We start from the raw sequence: 18,437 nt of genomic DNA on the forward strand, positions 1-18,437 counted from the left end.
AGGAGTAGTAGGAGGAGCAGGTGGTCTAACAGGTGTGGGAAGAGGAGACAGTGCTGTTAATGGAAGTGGAGTTGGAACAGATGGTGCAACTGGTGGCACTGTGGCAGGAGGCACAAGTGGTGGACCTGGTGGAGTTGGAGGTGGTCCTGGGGGAGTTGGAGGAGGTCCTGGTGGCGCTGGAGGAGGTCCTGGGGGTGTTGGAGCCGGTCCTGGAGGAGTTGGAGGTGGTCCTGGGGGAGTTGGAGGAGGTCCTGGTGGCGCTGGAGCCGGTCCTGGAGGAGTTGGAGCCGGTCCTGGAGGAGTTGGAGCCGGTCCTGGTGGTGTTGGAGCCGGTCCTGGAGGAGCAGGCTTGGTCACTGGTGCTGGTGGGCCTGGTGGAGTAGGAGCCCTTAAACCTGGAAAGAGTGAGCTGCTATATGTTGTAATCTCTTAAATGTTTGCGTATTCACCCCAAACATTCATACCTACACCTATACTACAATGATATATTCATACAGTATTTACATTTCACACACTTTCCATCACAGGCTATGGTGCTGGTGGAGTTTTACCAGGTGGAGGTATGCTGACTTACATCATCTTTACCATCTAAATTATAGTAAACTGATGACTGAAACAACCTAAAATCTTCTTCTTCTCTCAGGTTTACGTTTCCCAACTGGAGCTGGAGTAGGACGAGGAGCAGGAAAATCCGGCAAAGGTTCTATAAACTTTGAATTGTACAGTCATCTTGTTGATAAGCACAATTTCTGGCATCAGCCATGAAATAAATCACATTGAATGTCTTTATCTTTCCATCAGTATATGGAGTCGGTCCTGGTGGTTATGGTACTGGTCCAGGAGGCTATGGTGCAGGACCAGGAGGTTACGGGGCCGGCCCAGGGGGCTACGGCACTGGGCCTGGTGGATATGGAGCTGGACCTGGAGGGTATGGAGGCAGAGGCATTGGCGGTGGTCCTGGAGGTGCTGGAACACTTGGTGCTGGAGGAGTTGGAATTGGTCCTGGTGGAGGAGTGGGCCCTGGTGGAGTGGGCCCAGGTGGAGTTGGGGGATATGGTGGTGGTGTGGGTCCTGGTGGTAAGTTGACCTCTGTGAAACCAGTATAATTAAAGAACACATGTAATTTAAAAGATATGTCATTGAAATATTGGTTTTGTGTATATTTCATATCAGGTTCGAGATATGGCACAGGTTCAGGTCTGGGTACCGGCACCGGAAAACCACCTAAAAGTAAGATAAGAACTGAAAGAGAATCAGAGTGACAACATACAGTTGACAAGAGTTAATTAAACTGGGCTACTGTATTTGTACAGGTTATGGAGCAGGGGGTCAGGTTGGGCCTGGTGGATATGGGACTGGAGCAGGTGGTTTTGTGCCTGGCGGTGCTGGTAGTTATGGACGCGGTGGCTCTGGAGGTGCCGGGGCAGGACTTGGTGGTGTCGGAACCAGGCCGGGTGGGTATGGACCAGGTGGTGTAGGCACAGGAGCAGGCAGCTATGGACCTGGTGGATCAGGGGGCATTACTGGTGTTTATACTGCTGGTGGCCAAGGACTAGGATCAAGAAAACCACCCAAATCAGGTATAATCACCGTGTACTTGTAATATTGACAATATTTAATAATGTATTATTTTTTAAGATAAATTCAGACAGCCATCTCCTTCTGACAGGCTATGGATCATCTTCACTCGGTGGAGCTCAAGGTATGAAACTTATTTAGTGTAGTTCTCTCTGTCTTTCTACATGATATATACATACATATCCTGTTATATATATGCATATCATAACTCGCTAATCATTACAAATACAAATACTTTGTCTGTTGTCTTTTTTTCGTCAGTGTAAAACCAAGGTAGGGTTTTTAAAAATGTATTGCTTTTTCCCATGTGCAGGGGCTTTACCTGGAGGAACAGGAACTGGAGCTGGCTCATATGGGCCTGGTGGTTTTGGGCCGGGAGGCACTGGCCAAGGAACAGGAGGCTACGGACCAGGTGGCGCCGGCACTGGAACAGGAGGCTACGGACCAGGTGGTGCCGGCACAGGAACAGGAGGCTACGGACCAGGTGGCGCCGGCACAGGAACAGGAGGCTACGGACCAGGTGGAGCCGGCACTGGAACAGGAGGGTTCATACCGGGTGGAGCCGGCACAGGAACAGGAGGCTACGGACCGGGCGGCGCCGGCACAGGAACAGGAGGCTACGGACCAGGTGGAGCCGGCACAGGAACAGGAGGCTACGGACCGGCGGCGCCGGCACAGGAACAGGAGGCTACGGACCAGGCGGCGCCGGCACAGGAACAGGAGGCTACGGACCAGGTGGAGCCGCACAGGAACAGGAGGCGCTGGAACAGCGGGCCCGGCACAGGAACAGGAGGCTACGGACCAGGCGGCGCCGGCACAGGAACAGGAGGCTACGGACCAGGTGGAGCCGGCACAGGAACAGGAGGCTACGGACCAGGCGGCGCCGGCACAGGAACAGGAGGCTACGGACCAGGTGGAGCCGGCACTGGAACAGGAGGTTTCGTACCAGGGGGACAAGGATATAGAAAAAGAAAACCTTCTAAATCTGGTAAACTATGATTATATAAGTGAAGCAATATGGCCAGATATTAAAGATATGAATTGTACTGATGGAGAAACAAATTTGATCAAGATTAATATAAGAATAAGAAGAGTGATTAGTAGAATAATGATTGATTGAACCCTTTCTCATCTTTTTTTTCAGGTTATGGATCAGGTGAGGTTTGGGTTTGGTTTGGGGATGGAAAGTATGTTTTTATACATTAATGTTGTTATGTTTTTATTATAGCCCTTTATTTAATTAAAATTCCAATAGTTTTAAAACAGAGCATTATAACCTCCATGCTGGGAGGATTTATCACTGGAATATCACCAATATTATTACACTGTATTAGTTTTAGCTAAATGTAGAAAGTAAACTTTGCTTTCATGTTCATATATAAATATACTGTGCTGTTTCCCAGCAGGAGGATTAGGAGCAGGAGCAGGAGCTGGACCTGGTGGAGCTGGAGCTGGACCTGGAGGCTATGGCCCTGGAGGTTATGGTCCAGGTGGAACTGGATCAGGCCCTTTTGGTTATGGACCTGGAGGAGCTGGAGCTGGTGGTTTTGGCCAAGGAGGTGCTAGACCTGGTGGTTATGGCCAAGGAGGTGCTGGACAAGGTGGTTTTGGTCCAGGAGGTGCTGGAACTGGGCAAGGGGGTTTCAGACCTGGTGGGGCTGGTGGATATGGGCCTGGTGGCCAAGCACTTGGGACAAGGAAGCCTTCTAAATCAGGTTATGGCTCGTCGTTGGGTGGAACCGGCTACAGACCAGGTAAAATTCTCCTTTGATGAATGTGAATATTTTCATTTAACCTTTCTGTGAGCTATGGCAAGGAGATATTGAAAAAACAAATGTAAAATGTAATTACCTCAAATACCTTGATATTTTGAATGCTGCTTACTGGAACCATGACATTACATCATTCATAGGAGTATGTTATACCTCAAAGCAACAGGAAATGAGTCAAGGTCTGGTCAGCCTTGGAACTAGGAACTTGTAAAAGTACTGCAGAAATACAGTTTGCAGTAATTAGGTTCCTGAGAAACGGATCTTTTATATTACTTGTCATTTGTGGAATCTAATACCTCTAACCAGACCTGTGTTCATCAGGTGGTGGAGCAGGGGGGGTTCCTGGTGGAGGAACAGGAGGCCTCACTGGAGGTGGCACAGGTGAGTTTTTAGTTTATAAAGGCCTTTTTTTCTTTTTTTTTAAAGGAATACATACAACAGAGGAGAATAATTAAATTACAAAGATCCATCAAATTACAGTTTGATATCTCTTTGCACCACATTTTGTGCAGCAAAGAACGTACTGGACAATTTGTCTGGTATTGATGGAGGAGATAATCATGACAGAGGAGCCTTTCCTCTGTTATGATTATCTTCTAGGGTTTTTAAGCACTTGGCTTATTTCTAAATAAGTTTATACTCACTCATGTATTCAGGCAGTGTAGCAGGAGGAGGAGGAGGAGGAGGAGGGGAGCAGGAGGGGCTGCAGGAACAGGCCCGGGGGCAGGAGGAGTGGGCGGCTTACCAGGTCAGTTTAAATGAAGCACTGACAAAGTAAAAGACAGTCATCTCAGAGTATAATACTTTTACAGTTTAAGATTTGACAACAGATGCATTCACAAAATTCAGACACATGTAAATACCTTGTCTTCAAGCTTGAGAGTTGCTATGTCAGCTATGTGGATTGTAAAATCTCCATTGTTCCAGCAGGGGGAGTTGGCCCTGGCTATGGTGGGACAACTGGAGGAGGATATACAGGTAAAACACACAGAATTATTCACTTTCCCACTCTATGAAATGATCAGCCATAAGTTTAAAGTGTTGATAAAACAAATATGGTGACACACAAACCAGGTATGAAACAGAAACATGTCAGACCTTGCATGGTGAATAATTTCCATTCCTGTCATTGCTGGGATCATAAACAGGGTAAATTACATCATTGTAAAGATAACCAGTTGTTTATCATTCATTTCCTGTTATTCTTTTCTAGGATATGCAGGGGCCGGGCAAAAATGTAAGAAAACTCACCGTTTCCTGTGTCTTTGGTTATCAGTCACATACACATACACTGAAACTGAGCACTTTATTAGGAACACCATACTAATTATAAATTATAAATCATAAAATTATGGCCACAAAGGGCATCAAAAACACCATGTGGCAGGCCCTGGGGGCAACGGTGGGCTTCTGGTGTTGACAGTGGATACATGGGCCAAGTCTCCATCTTCAATTCGCCGGACACAATTTACATTCCTAGTCTCCTAGAAAAACCACGTAGTCGCTCAGACACAGAGCCCAACAATTTATCTCCACGTCTGGCCTGTAGAGGGCGCTGATGCTCAGTAAAAGTTACATAGGGTTGCTTTAAGTTTTGGAGGCTTGAATCTTTAGCACAAAATACACAAATTATAACATCTGAATGTATGTTGTATTTTGCAAATAAAAAATGTTTGTGGAGGCTTTCATAATCTGTAATCGTAGAATCTTATATATCTGCAAAATAACTTTCTGTTTTTCTTTCTTGTCCTATATATATAGCTAAGGCACAGATGGCCGCCAAATATGCAGCAATGCAGGCTTTACTAGGATCCGGAGCCTACAGAGGTAACAACCATACATATTGTATTGCTTTACAGTAATCTCTATCTGTTCACTGTAAAACACTGGGCTGGACTTATGTGAAATGCAGTCATCGGATGAGGTTTACATAGACACACAGCATATTATCTCACTTCCCAGGTTACACTGTATGATGATTAAAACTCACCCCAGTCTAAGTTGACAGAACGTTTACTGGCTTATTACGAATTTATTAATTATTATTACAAATTCAAACAAATTCTTTATCCGCGTCAAATTTGTTTGTGTTTTCATGATAAACTAACTCAATAATTGAATTATAATTGAACAATGAGATTTTTTTTTTTTTTACTGTTTTATGGCAAGAGAACACAAATTTTCTATGTTCTGGTTTTTAGGTGCTGGCTGTCAGGGCAAGTACTGTGGCCGAAGGAGGAAGTGAGCGACCAACGAACAGGAAGTGACCTCATTGAAACAATAGTGGTGCTACTGCACGATCCCAGATTGTAAATGTCTAACCTGCCATTGAAGCTAAAGCTTAAACACGTTACACATGTTATCTTTTCATTTGCTTAGATATTATACAAGGGTCTCTTTCAAAAAGAGCAATGGTTCTCAGCCTGTTAGGGTCGTGATTCCTTAAAACAATATGCATCATTGTCATGTTGTTGTTTTTTAGTTGTTTTAATAATAATTAATCTAAAATATTCAGCATATCAGTTGTAAAAGCACATGTTAAAATATGTCTGAATGAGGAAGTACATGTACAAATATTTACCCATAAATCACCTTGTGATTCTCTGGGGATCCTGACTTTCAGGCTGGGAACCACTGAAATAAAGGATTTCTTTTAAATTGTATGACCAAACTGTGCTATACTACAGTTTTTGCTTATTGTTGCGTTGAAAATCATTTGTGTTCTGGTGCAAGTGTCACCATGAATCCTCGGTGGGTGAGTCCTTCAGGGCAGCTCCTTCCTTTCTGGTTTGTAAAACCTCTCCAAGGTCACGTTTTTATCCAGTAAGACTGGACTTTAGTATCATGCTTGTTTTTTCACTTTTTACATCGAAGTGCAAACTCTTCCACAGTCTGTCCAGCAGACAGAAACACAGTCATTGGTGGAATTTTTCATGGTGTTGTGTTTTTGAGCGGCAATTATCTGATCTCTGAAAAGCCGTCAGTGTTCATTATGACTGTGCTCAGGCCTCGGAGGCTGAAGGTCTCCAGCTATAAACTCGTCTTTTACTCCATCTACTGTTTTATAGCTAAATTGGTTTTAATGTAAGATTATGGTTAACATGCATATTTTTACATTGTTAGAAGGATGTATTTGTTATGATATTCTGACGTGGCTTAGATTTGAGTTTTACATTTGCTGTTGTGGAAAGAATTAAATCTAAATGTGAGATAATATGATTTGAAGCCATGATGCATTTAAATGACATCAGAGGAGCATTACTGCGATTTCTGTGTACTCTTCTTTTTCTTCGTTTTTTGATTTAACTGCTTTAACACTGTTGGAAATTGTTCACGTTTACTCGTCGTTTTAAATTATGCTGAGGAAAAGCAGAAAAAATTCTTTAGCTATTTAGTCAACAAATTCAAATGAATTAATACGGTGTGAATTATTTTAGTTATTGTGTGTGAGTGCGTTTTAACATTTTTTTAAAGTTTTGTAGTACTATGATAAATATAAGTGTTTGTTACATTGACCTTGAATGTGTGCTGAATCACACTGTAGCCTGTGATATCATGGGGATAAAACAGTGTAACTGAATCTCATCTTTCATTTGAGCGTAACATTTGTGTTTCTATCATGTAGCTCAACATGTCTTTTTTAATACCTGTGTTTTTTTTTACATGGCCTATGAAAAAAACAATTGTGCACTTTTGTACACTTTCTGACAGCGCTCTCTAAAATAAAGAAATGACCAACTACTACTGTTGTTGTTATTTAAACGATCATTTAGCATTTTGCACATATACATGAAATGTGAAACAGTCACACAAGGTTTCGACTGCACAAGGCGACAGAAGGAAGCTGCAGTTTTGGAGGCAGATGTGGGTTTTTTACGATGTGTTGATCCGCTGTGGTTCTAACCACCACATGTTAGACGCAAAAGGGAAACAACACAGCACAGCCTCGGCAGGTGAAAATAGAAATATCAGCCACAGGCAAACAGTGTCTTCATATTAAAACTAACCAAATACCGAGCAAGTACACACATGATGCTGCATACTTCACAAGACTACACACAGCACAGTTTCTAGTCAGGTCGACTGTTCCTCATGCAACCGTAGAAGACACACAAAATCAAAAAGGACATACAACAACATGGAACACAACGGACCCTCACTCCAATAAAACAAAAGTATAATGTAATATGTATCACGTGATTTCAAGGCGGACAAATGGCTCAGTTTCATTATTTTGTTAGATGTAAGAGACAGACATAAATGCATAGACATGATATGAAGATGGATAAAAAGACAGCTCCCCCAACAGAGAAGCCAAAAACCGCCTGGCTGCAGTTCAGGTCGCAAACCCCACCACCTCCATGTTAACGGATGGGACATGGACCAAATTAAAAAGTCAAGTGAAATACATTTTTTTGAAAGATAATTTCTGGGATTTTAGTGTTAAGCGTTAATTTTTTTTTTTTTGTATGTTTGGCTTCGATTCGTTTGTGAATGCTATAAAAACAGAGTGAAACATGAAGATTAACAGCTGAGACTGACAATTGGTTGAAGGGATGTATTGGCAGAACTTCTTGGCTACATGCCCCAATTACTTACGGTCAAGGCTATGACTCCAAATGACATCTTTGGCGCAATATGGCAGCGTTCTTATCTGGGATATTTTGGCTTCATTTCTGAATAGCAGGAAGAAGTGGAGACGTGCCTTCCAACTTTATGTACAGTCTCTTAGAAACACCAGCACCACAAACACCTGTTTCTGTCAATCAGTTTGTAGGACCTGCACTGTCCATTACGTAAATTCATTTGGATCTAATTATAGAAAATGCACTTAAAAATACAATTAATAACCCTCTAACTAACCAATGTTAAGCACTCTCAATGACTTTGTTATAAGTCTGGTGTCTTCCAGCAAAAGACAAAAACAGCAGCAGAGCCTCACTTACAGATCATGCGAGGGTGTCTTGAGTTCATATTTAACAGTATCACCAGTTTATTTCCTCTGATTCAAACCCCTTCCCTTTCCTTTGCACTTTCACTGAATTCTCCCTCTTTGTTCGTTGTGTGTGATGAATAGAGCGCTTTGCTGTCGGATCAGGACATTGCAGTAATTGGGGCATTCATAAAGAGATTATGCCTGTGCTGATGGGAAACAGAGCTCAGTTCCAAACACACAGGCTTGCAGACTCTCTCACACCACTTCCGAGAAAAACACAGACTCATATTTACTCCTATTAACACTCATGTAGGTTCACGTGTAAGAGCCTGTAAGCTTATCCCTCCCACGATCTTTTGACTCAGCAGAAGACTGTAACTGTATCTTGCAGAGGTCTACATACTGGAAGGAACACAAGGGGGAGGGTGGAGCACAGCTTCTTTACTGGGATAGGTCTGTTTCTCTGCAGCCGGCAGAGGGAGACTGGGCTGCTGGTGTCAGTGGGTCATAGTTTTTTTTTGTCTCTGCACATTAGAGAGGGTACACAGGAAGCCTCTGATCGCATGGACAGAGACCTGCCACCGCTCACAGCAGAGTACATGTATGATCCGCTCATGAACTAACGAGGCCTATTCTTCACTGGGTGGATTGTTTCTGGGTTGTCTATCTGCGAACTGACAGGGCACGATGTCACGGCGGGACCAGAGGTTTCGGAGAGGAATGAAGGGAAGGTAAGTGCCATTGTTTCTAACTGGTGAGATGTGAGTGACTGAATGGAGAGAAAGAGTGAGTAAAAGTGAGAGAAAGCGGTAGAAGAGAATCTAAGAAAACTGTAGCTCAACACTTCCTCAAACACAAGCCTGCTGTGACTAACAGACACATGAGGAACTTCTACTTTACTTTCACATCAACATATGTATGAGAAAGTTGTATAACCAAAACAATGAGAGGAAACGTTACTACATTGTCAGGGACTGAAGCAGCGAATAGTAAAACCCATAAATACACTTTTTCTCTTTGTTAATTCTGATCCCTGCCATCAAATACACTTCCTTATGTCATACAGAATAAACTCCAAATACCCACACCTATACCACATACTGTCCATAACACCATATACACATCCCTGCATCACCCAACACAATACAATTAGATCAAAATCTAATGTTTCCTGTTAAAAGCTGCTGTTTCTTAAAAAGGAAGTTCAGCAGGGTGACACAGACACAACAGGGACAAGCGCGAGGAGGTTAATGGATGAAGATGTAGCTTGAGTCGGATGACGGTAACACTTTCAGGTGGAGAAAATGAGAAGTGTAATGAGAAGGGCTGCAGTAGGAAACAGAGGGTGGATAAGTTCTCCTGTGCTGAATCCAGGGTTTTCTCATGACCAGATGTTGAAGCGGAATCGCAGATGTGAAGCTGAAAGGTTCCACATCCGTCGCCAGCGGCACAACGACAAAGACAGGAGGTCAAAAATAAACCTGCAGCTGTCTGACGCTTCTAGTACTTAATTATTTCCTCAGTAACGAGCGAGAGATGGCCCTAACAGATCTCAGTTCTTCCCACCATGCAATATTTCCCCAGCATCTGTTAAGACTAATGATTCCGATGAGTGCATTTACTCTACTGAATACGAGCTGCGGGAAACCTAAAGAAGGACTAATGACTAGAATGGCACTGAGTAGAGCGCATACCTCCTCCAAGGCCCAACAGTCCTATTACATTCAATTAGGCTGCACCAAATAACCAGATGTATAGAAATCACATGCTTAAATAAACCAGATTTTTCTCATTAAGATCCATGAATTATTCTCCGAGAAATATCCAGGATCTGCACCAAAATTGAATAGTTTCTTCCCTGACACATACCGCATCTTTTCACCGAGTTTTGGGAAATCCGTCCAGTAGTTTTTGCGTAATCTTGATTTAAAACGTATACGATAAACATACAAACCCCCAAACAGACAGACAGGGGTAAAACCTCCATGGCAGAGGTAAAGATAACCCTCATTCATCATGTCCACATTGATCCTCATACAATAAATGGCATAAAAGATGATCCTACTCCAAGTTCATGAAATTAATTCATTTTTAGTTCAAATTAAGACCTATTGGTTGTAGTTGTCTCACTAATAACAATGAAGCAGTCTTTGGTGAGCATGATACTCAACCGCCAAAGTGACTGATTAGTACCATCATTTACAAGAAGCAGGTTAAATGGTTATTACCATTTTTGAGTTGTGTAACAATATTTAATGCCTGCAATGGTGATACAATTAATCAAGAAAAGCTTGATTGATCAAGGTTGATCGATCACAGTGAAATGCTGTCTTCAAGTTACGTTGGAGAAAAGTTAAGTCGAACCATCCCGGACTTCCCTCTCAATAGTAAGCTTTTCATTCTCTATTGTAAGAGCAACATGGCCTTTACAGTGGCGGGAGGGAGAGAGGAAACATGGAGCTGTACTCTGTCCAGGAAGTCCCCTCCCACTCTGGCTGTTGTGTTGGAGATAAGAAACAATTCTTTTATTTTGTGTCAATTTATTTTCACATCCAGGTTTAGCTACTGAGAGGACTGAACGTGCTGCACTGCATTTGAAGAAGAATTGGGTTTTCAGTGGTGACCGTTGTAATGGCTGCACTTTGTTTCGTTCTCTCTAGTAGTGTTTTGAGTGGGTGGGCCCATGGGAAACATTAAGTTGTTGTTTTCTGTGAAAAAATGTGACTTGCCTGGAATCCTACATGACTTCTCCTTTAGTAAGAAGCCATATAATTATGGTGTCCAGCTGAATGTGCACTCTGGCGCAGTGTCATCAGCCATTTGAGATCTGTAATGCATCATTTCAACACCGTCCGTTAAGTGAAGATAACTGTTGATGTCTCAACCTCAAAACCAGTCACACTGTCACACAAGCAGAGTGAAACAAGCAAACAGTGGAACGGAACTGGGCATCAGTGACACAACACAACACGGTGTGGTTAAATATAGGCAAACTAGGAGAACATGGCCCAGCTGACCTAGAAGTGTTCTACCTGATCCTGTATGAGACGATCCAACGGGTCGACTTTCCTCGAGTCTCACGTGTTCCATGACAGATGAGGCTCATGTTACTTTGCTTGGACACACGTCAGAAGTATCTGTTGACATCTTATTGACTCTCCGTCTCCGTCTTACTCACACCACCAACATCACGCTTCCCCCTTTTCTTTAGGTGTTGTGAATGTGGCTGTATCCTGTCTCACTGGTACTATGAAAGAGAGGGACAGCTCTTCTGTAAGAAGCACTACTGGGGCCGTTATGGAGAGCACTGCCACGGCTGCAAGGAGACCATCACAACAGGACTAATTATGGTGACATTCCAATATATTTTTTCAACCAAATGGCACTCAGTAGAGCACATTCCTTTGCCAAGGCCCAACAGTCTCCTTAAATTCACTCCAGCTGCACCAAATTTCAAATAGATAGGGTTAGGGTTCCCTAAATAAGTCAGATTTCTTAAATAAAAATCTACGGATTCATCCCAGGGAACTTTGTGAAAACTTCAAAATGCTAAAGAAAGTGACATTAAACATTCCTGTATCGAGCCCTTTATTGATCCCTTTATCTGGATCAAAAATGTTATGGTTTCTTTCTTGGCCCTGGTCCCAACCTTCAACCAAGTTTCATATAAGATTCAGTTTGGTTGTTTTTGCGTAATTCTGCTGAAAAACAAACAAACCTAACCTCCTTGGTGGAGATCATTATAAAAGGGAGACGATCAAAGGAAATAAAAGCAACTACAAATTCAGTGTGTATTATTTTGATTATGCTATTACTCTGACACCTCAAAGAAATAGCAGAGTAAAATAGTTCCTTACTGAAGCCTTTTATCTGTGCACACTACAAACTTTAGTCTACCTGTACCACAAGATTACACATAAGAGGAAAGCCTCATTTCCCTGCTAGTTTTAACACTCTCGTCTTATTTTGTGATGTTGATGAACTTCCATGATAATAAGTCATAACATCACAGATAAAGACCCAATAACTGGCACAAAGTCACCTTGGCAGAGAATCCTTCCTGTTTTCCTGCTAACTCTTTCCAAAACAGTCTGAACTCAACCAGTAGCAAATTGATTGATAGCTGATGAGCTAATTTAAAAATAGCTGCTTTATTGATCAGTCAGAACCACCGGCTGTTCAAACTAACAGGAGCTCATTCAAATATCAAATGTGCACCTTATGTAATATTTATAGATTAGAGTGCGGCTACAATCAAATATTACATTGCGTTCAGAATCTCGGCATAACAGTCATAACAACTATTCAAGTATTCAAAGCATTCAAAGCCTTCCTGCTTCTTGGTTCCCTCCTGATAAGAAAATAAATGTGTTCACTTTTGTCCCTTTCAACTTTCAAACCAGAGGAAATCCTCTGAAAACATCCTGACGCTAAAAAAAGCATTGATGCAGGAATGTCCAGAAAGAACTTAAAATTCAGAGCTGCATTTTTTCAACTTTGACCCCAGCAAATATCATATTGTAAAAAAAACGATATTCCTACAGCCTTTGCATTGTGTTTTACCAGAGTACCTCCATATACACACACAGGTAGCTGGAGAGCAGAAGTACCATCCTGAATGTTTCACTTGCATGAGCTGCGATATGTTGATTGGCGATGGAGAAACGTACACGCTCGTTGAACGCACCAAACTCTACTGGTAAGTTTGAAGCAGAAAGAAAGATGATAAAAATAGAAAACATTTAATTATTGGTCCAGCACATTTCTGATTCTGATGTGTGCTCCTTTTTTTCTATTCTGCAGTGGTCAATGTTTCCGTCAGGATGTGGCGTCAGCTGTGAGACCAGCTGCTCAACTCACCAAGAGTCCCCACATGGTGGCGCTGGTGTCTCTCCCACCCAATGCAGGTGAACACCGAGGTCTGACTGTGGACATTGACCACAGTCAAGACAAAAGTCCTCATGTCGTTGTGACAGAGTGAGTGTTTGGATTTAGAAGATGATGAATAGTGAATTTTTTATTTACTATGCCTTAACCTCGCTAAACCTCTTTGTTTTGTGTCCGACCCCATCTTTCCTACCCCACCACTCATTCTCACTCAGGTTAGACTCAGCTGTCCTCAGCCCAGATCTGCTGTCCTCTGTCCACACCGGCGATCGAGTGCTGGAGGTCAACGGCATTCCTGTTCGCAACATTTCCCCGGATGAGGTAGGCCTCAAACCACCTTACTGAAAAAACCACAATGTCCCCAACGGCCAACCCAATATTCTTTCCTCTAGATACACTGTGTGATCCTGGACACTAGCAGACCACTGCAGCTCACCATTGAACACAACCCGCGGCCTCCTGACGACCTCCTGCACTCAAACAGTCCTCAGGACAGCATCGCCTGTTCTGACCCCTGTTCTCACAAAAAACTTTCATCAACCCACAAACTCCAGAGTCTGGAGGAAGAGCCAAATCCAGGGGAGGAGACGGCTGAAAAAAACAGATTGAGCCTCTCACCACCTCAGCACCAAGGAACCATGGGAATGCGATCCAGACATATCCTGTAAGTGCTGATTTCCAGCCTACTTTGACTTACGATTCCCCTCTTTCTCTCTGTCTAAATCTTCCATTTGTTTCCCAGGCGCAGCTGTAGTATAGATAAGTGTCCTCTGTCCACTGGAGCACTGACGCTGTTATGTCAAAGGAGAGACATGGTTCGCTCAGAGTCTCTTCGTGCCGACCATGGAGATCGGACTCATCGCATCTTCAGACCCTCAGACCTCATCCATGGAGAAGTGCTTGGCAAGGGCTTCTTTGGTCAGGCTGTCAAGGTACCACAGTTACTTTTTTCAAATCAATTTGTTCCTTGACTTGTTCGAAGCATCTCGAACAACATGTGCGCCTATTGTCCGTTCTTTGTAAGTTATGTAAGACAGCCATCTTGTTTCTGTCAAGGTGACGCATCGTGAGACAGGGGAGGTGATGGTGATGAAAGAGTTGATTCGATTTGATGAGGAGACGCACAAGACTTTCTTAAATGAGGTAAGTTGTCCTCAGACTGGGAATGACCACGTGTTTGAAGATGCAAGTAGCAGGGAAACTTAAATTTCTTATTCTAGATGATAAACTCACTCATATGCACCAGGGCCTCTCATGGTCAATATGTCTATTTTCATGTTTTGATTATGTACAGGTGAAGGTGATGCGATGTCTGGACCATCCCAATGTGCTAAAGTTCATTGGGCTGTTTTACAAAGACAAACGAATAAACTTCATCTCTGAATACATCCAGGGAGGAACTCTTCGAGAAACCATCATAAAAATGGTAAGTTTAGATTGTTTGGGTTTTAATGGTTCTTCACGAGTCCCCAGACACTCTATGCTGATCACATTAATTTTGCTGCAGGACAAGGACTTTCCCTGGAGTACAAGAGTTAGTTATGCCAAAGATATTGCGGCTGGAATGGTGAGTCTCTCTCTGGTCAATATTCTAAAAGTTCAAAATCATTGCTTAATCTCCTATAAACTCTGTCTAATATATTCAACATTTCTCCTTCGAAGGCTTATCTACACTCCATGAATGTTATCCATCGAGATCTAAACTCTCACAACTGCCTGGTTAGAGAGGTAAACGAGTGGCGATCTGAATTTTGAGTGTGCTCACTATTTCCTCTTTTAAATAAAACTGAGAATAACACCTTCATTGAATGTTCTTACTATTTCTTTCTCTCCATGTCTGCTTGTTTAGAACCAGTCTGTGGTGGTGGCAGATTTTGGACTGGCCAGGCTGGTGAGGGAGGAGAAGAATCAGATCAGAACATCTTCTATGGAGCGGCCTGCGAAGGGGACGCTGTCGGAGCTCCGCAGGCCTGACAGGAGGAAGCGGTACACTGTGGTAGGAAACCCCTACTGGATGGCCCCTGAGATGATCCATGGTGAGTGCTCAATGTCAATCCTACCAGCCAATCAGCACAGCAGTCTCTACATCAAGAAACCTCCATGGCATCCAATTTGTCTCTGAGACCCAATAAGTAAAGATTGTTTGTTTCCAGTAAAATATAACTAGTTATAATGCTTTAGTTCATTCACCCCAATTAAAATTTGGGATGATTTGTATGAAACAAGATGATGATAAAAATCCATTGTAAGCCTAATTTCCTTTTCTGTAACATCGGCCTGCCAGTAGTGATAGAAGAAACATACTCAAATATAAGGAAATAAATATAAATAGCAATGAAACAATGATTGTGAATAAAGGTCAAGTCAGACCTCACAGCATGTGAGTGTGAAGATTTCTAAACAGTGATGAACACATTGTTGTTAGTGAGGTTTCCAAATAAATGCTGACTAACTTCCACTTTCCTTATCACAAGTGCCACAGTGAGGTAAATGTGCAAAAAGGCATTAAGGAGGAGTGTGTAGTTACTCTAAGGCCTAATAGCAGATCCAAAGCAAACACACTGATCTCTACATCTCCAACTCTCCTCTTCACCTCTTAGGAAAAACCTATGATGAACGGGTGGACGTCTTTTCTTTTGGTATCATGATATGTGAGGTAAGACCATAGAGGTAAAACATTCCTAAATATACAATTCACGTGATTTCTAATAATCAAAATGATGTGGTGATGAGGTTACAGGGTTGTGTACATGTCAGAGGAAAAAAATGATAGTATCCATATTTTCTCTGGGTTTTTCCACAACTCAAGCATCTTCACTTCTAGTTTGAAATCTAAGTATAGTATCTTTCTTTATCTCTCTTAAGATAATAGGCAGAGTGAGTGCCGACCCTGACTACCTTCCCCGTACAAACGACTTTGGGCTGAATGTAGTCAGCTTCCTGCAGCAGTACCACCCTCCACTGTGCCCCTCTGCCTTCCTGCCACTGGCTGCCCTGTGCTGTGACATGGACGCTGATAAACGGTATGACCGCACAAGCAGAACTGCAAACACAAATTTCTATTGAAGCAAAAATATAATCGGCATGTAAATATTAGTTAGTATTTTGGCTCAAATGTCATTACTTTGTTATTGTTAACAAAACATCTACACTACTTAAAAGTTGAAATAAGTTTTGATTTGTGGTAAGTCAGTTTATTGTGAGTCACAAGTTGATGATGTGAAAGGGCAATGACGGTATATTGTTGGGAAGAAAGCTGCTAAACAAAATGTTGCCATAACTACTACAGGAAGTCATGTGATCATTTACTGGTTCCTGGTTTGTTGCTGCAAAACGTATGTAGAGTATAGTCTCATAATAACTTAAGTATGAGGCACACAGCTTCAAGCTTCTCAGTAGAGCGCTTGGGTGTTTGCTGGCCAAACAGTGAATTCTGTACCAAGCAAAGCATTACGCAAACTAAAATAGTGCAGACCGGTCTAGTAAATATTTAATATACTACTGCAGTACAGCATGCAAGGCCCTGAAGCCCCCTCATTATCACTAATCTTTGTCTTTCACCGTTTCAGTCCTTCCTTCTCAAAGCTGGAGGAGTGGCTGGAGAACCTGCTCATGCACCTGGACATCGGTTTGCCTTTGCTCTCTGAGTTAGAGCAGCTCCGTCGAGCTTTCTGGCAAAACCACACACAACTAAACTCTCACAACCAGGGCAACACCCTGACATCTCATGAATTAACCCACTGCTCACAGCCACGAGGACAGAGCCCTGATCCTAAGAGTTGTACAGACAATGCAAATGACCACATGGAGTCTAGTCACCTGCCTCAAAGCCAAGACCAAGACAGTAAACCTGACAGTCATTTGGATGGACAGCATCACACTGATGACGTGAGGACAGAGCACGACCTCAGCTGCTTGAGCAGAGACTGTACGAACCACTCACAAGACAACAGGCAGTGTTGCATGTCTGCAAGCGCAGAGTCAGACAAGGACAGACCTGAAAGCTGTGAACACAACAACCCCTCAGGACGAGTCCAAGTCAACAGCTCTCTGCTCGGCCAGCACAGGAAGACGTGCAGAGCGCTGTGGGACAGATCTACGGAGGACAGCTCCTTCCTCTGAATTCTTATAATCTGCTGGGTGAGACAGGACCCATCTGCAAAGCCCTGCTGTAAAAACATTTTATCAACACACCGGTGCCTTCTCGACGACGGGGAGAGAACTGAAAGTAAGGAGTACTGCTCAGAGAACGTGAAGGGAAAAGTAGAAACAGTGCACACATCTTATAACAGTTGCCTCATGTTGCTCTGTGAACCAGTATTTACAATTTCCCTTTACCATATTCTACAATACTATGATAATAGTATATCTGTGATAAGCTAAACCTCATAGTCAATCTATTAGTTGGGTCCAAGTATCAACTTTGTGGCCAGAAACTGTGAAACACATAGCACTTTATGCTTTGAATTGCATGCGTCACATATTTATCAGAATGCCTTATATGAATTTTTCTGTTAAAAATGTAAAAACCACATTCAACACTCTGAGCTGTGAACAAACTACGACAATAAAGAAGATTAAAAAGTACTTGGACTCGATTGAAATTACTTTTTACCATTAAATACTCACTAGCTTAAATGTACTACTACTTGTTTGAATATAATGAATTAAATAATTAATGAAAAGCTAACCTGCAGGTTTAATACATGGTACTCATAATTAAACAAATAGAAAATATACACAAGGTATATCAAATGCTCTTTAGTAGGAAATGTAATGTTATGTAAGTACCTCTCAAATGTTAGCATTAGCCTTCATACCTTCAAATCTTCTGCTAGCTCCTTGCTAAATTTGGACAGAAACTAAAATTTTAAACTTAATATTTTTGTGTGCATCTTTAATAAATGTCATTTACATTGTTCTTGCTTTGTTTTTTCGCAGATACAAAAATGTTTAAGGATATTTAGCATTAGCCTACTTGCTAAGCTAACTAGCTGTCATAACATTAGGATGAAATTAGCTTTTAGCTGGTTGTGCTTCTGACAATAGATTTCCAACTTTATCACAGTCACGTCAGAAGCGTCCATCTTTTGTGGTCAATGCATTTATTCACACTTTCAACAAAAACCTGCCAATAAAACCGCTCACTCACCATTTCAGTGTCAAACACCTGCTGCTAATGCTGCTAGCTCCTCTGTGCTAGTGCAGGTTGCCAGGTAAGAGTCACACATCCCCCATCTATCCAAATAACACTCAAACCTGGC

The 18,437-nt window shown here is 42.4% G+C and overlaps 1 protein-coding gene across 4 annotated transcripts; it reads left to right on the forward strand.

The window, feature by feature from the left end:
- The first annotated feature begins 8,742 nt into the window (after positions 1–8,742).
- LOC118122048 (LIM domain kinase 1) lies at positions 8,743–17,760 on the forward strand. 4 transcript variants are annotated; one of them, XM_035178459.2, is made up of 15 exons: positions 8,743–9,017; positions 11,498–11,636; positions 12,876–12,985; positions 13,090–13,263; positions 13,389–13,494; positions 13,566–13,837; positions 13,916–14,105; positions 14,230–14,316; positions 14,468–14,599; positions 14,681–14,740; positions 14,836–14,901; positions 15,023–15,209; positions 15,774–15,829; positions 16,039–16,196; positions 16,743–17,760. In XM_035178459.2, exons 1-15 carry the CDS (start codon positions 8,974–8,976, stop codon positions 17,293–17,295), a joined length of 2,334 nt encoding a protein of 777 aa, XP_035034350.1. In that variant the 5' UTR covers positions 8,743–8,973; the 3' UTR covers positions 17,296–17,760. The 4 variants fall into 4 exon arrangements, with proteins under 4 accessions (XP_035034350.1, XP_035034352.1, XP_035034354.1 ...); XM_035178461.2 differs by lacking the exon at positions 11,498–11,636; XM_035178463.2 differs by lacking the exon at positions 11,498–11,636 and having other exon boundaries at positions 13,090–13,193.
- Positions 17,761–18,437: the final 677 nt, after the last annotated feature.

Source organism: Hippoglossus stenolepis, chromosome 15 (genome assembly GCF_022539355.2).
Source record: "Hippoglossus stenolepis isolate QCI-W04-F060 chromosome 15, HSTE1.2, whole genome shotgun sequence".
In the NCBI taxonomy this organism is placed as follows: Eukaryota; Metazoa; Chordata; class Actinopteri; order Pleuronectiformes; family Pleuronectidae; genus Hippoglossus; species Hippoglossus stenolepis.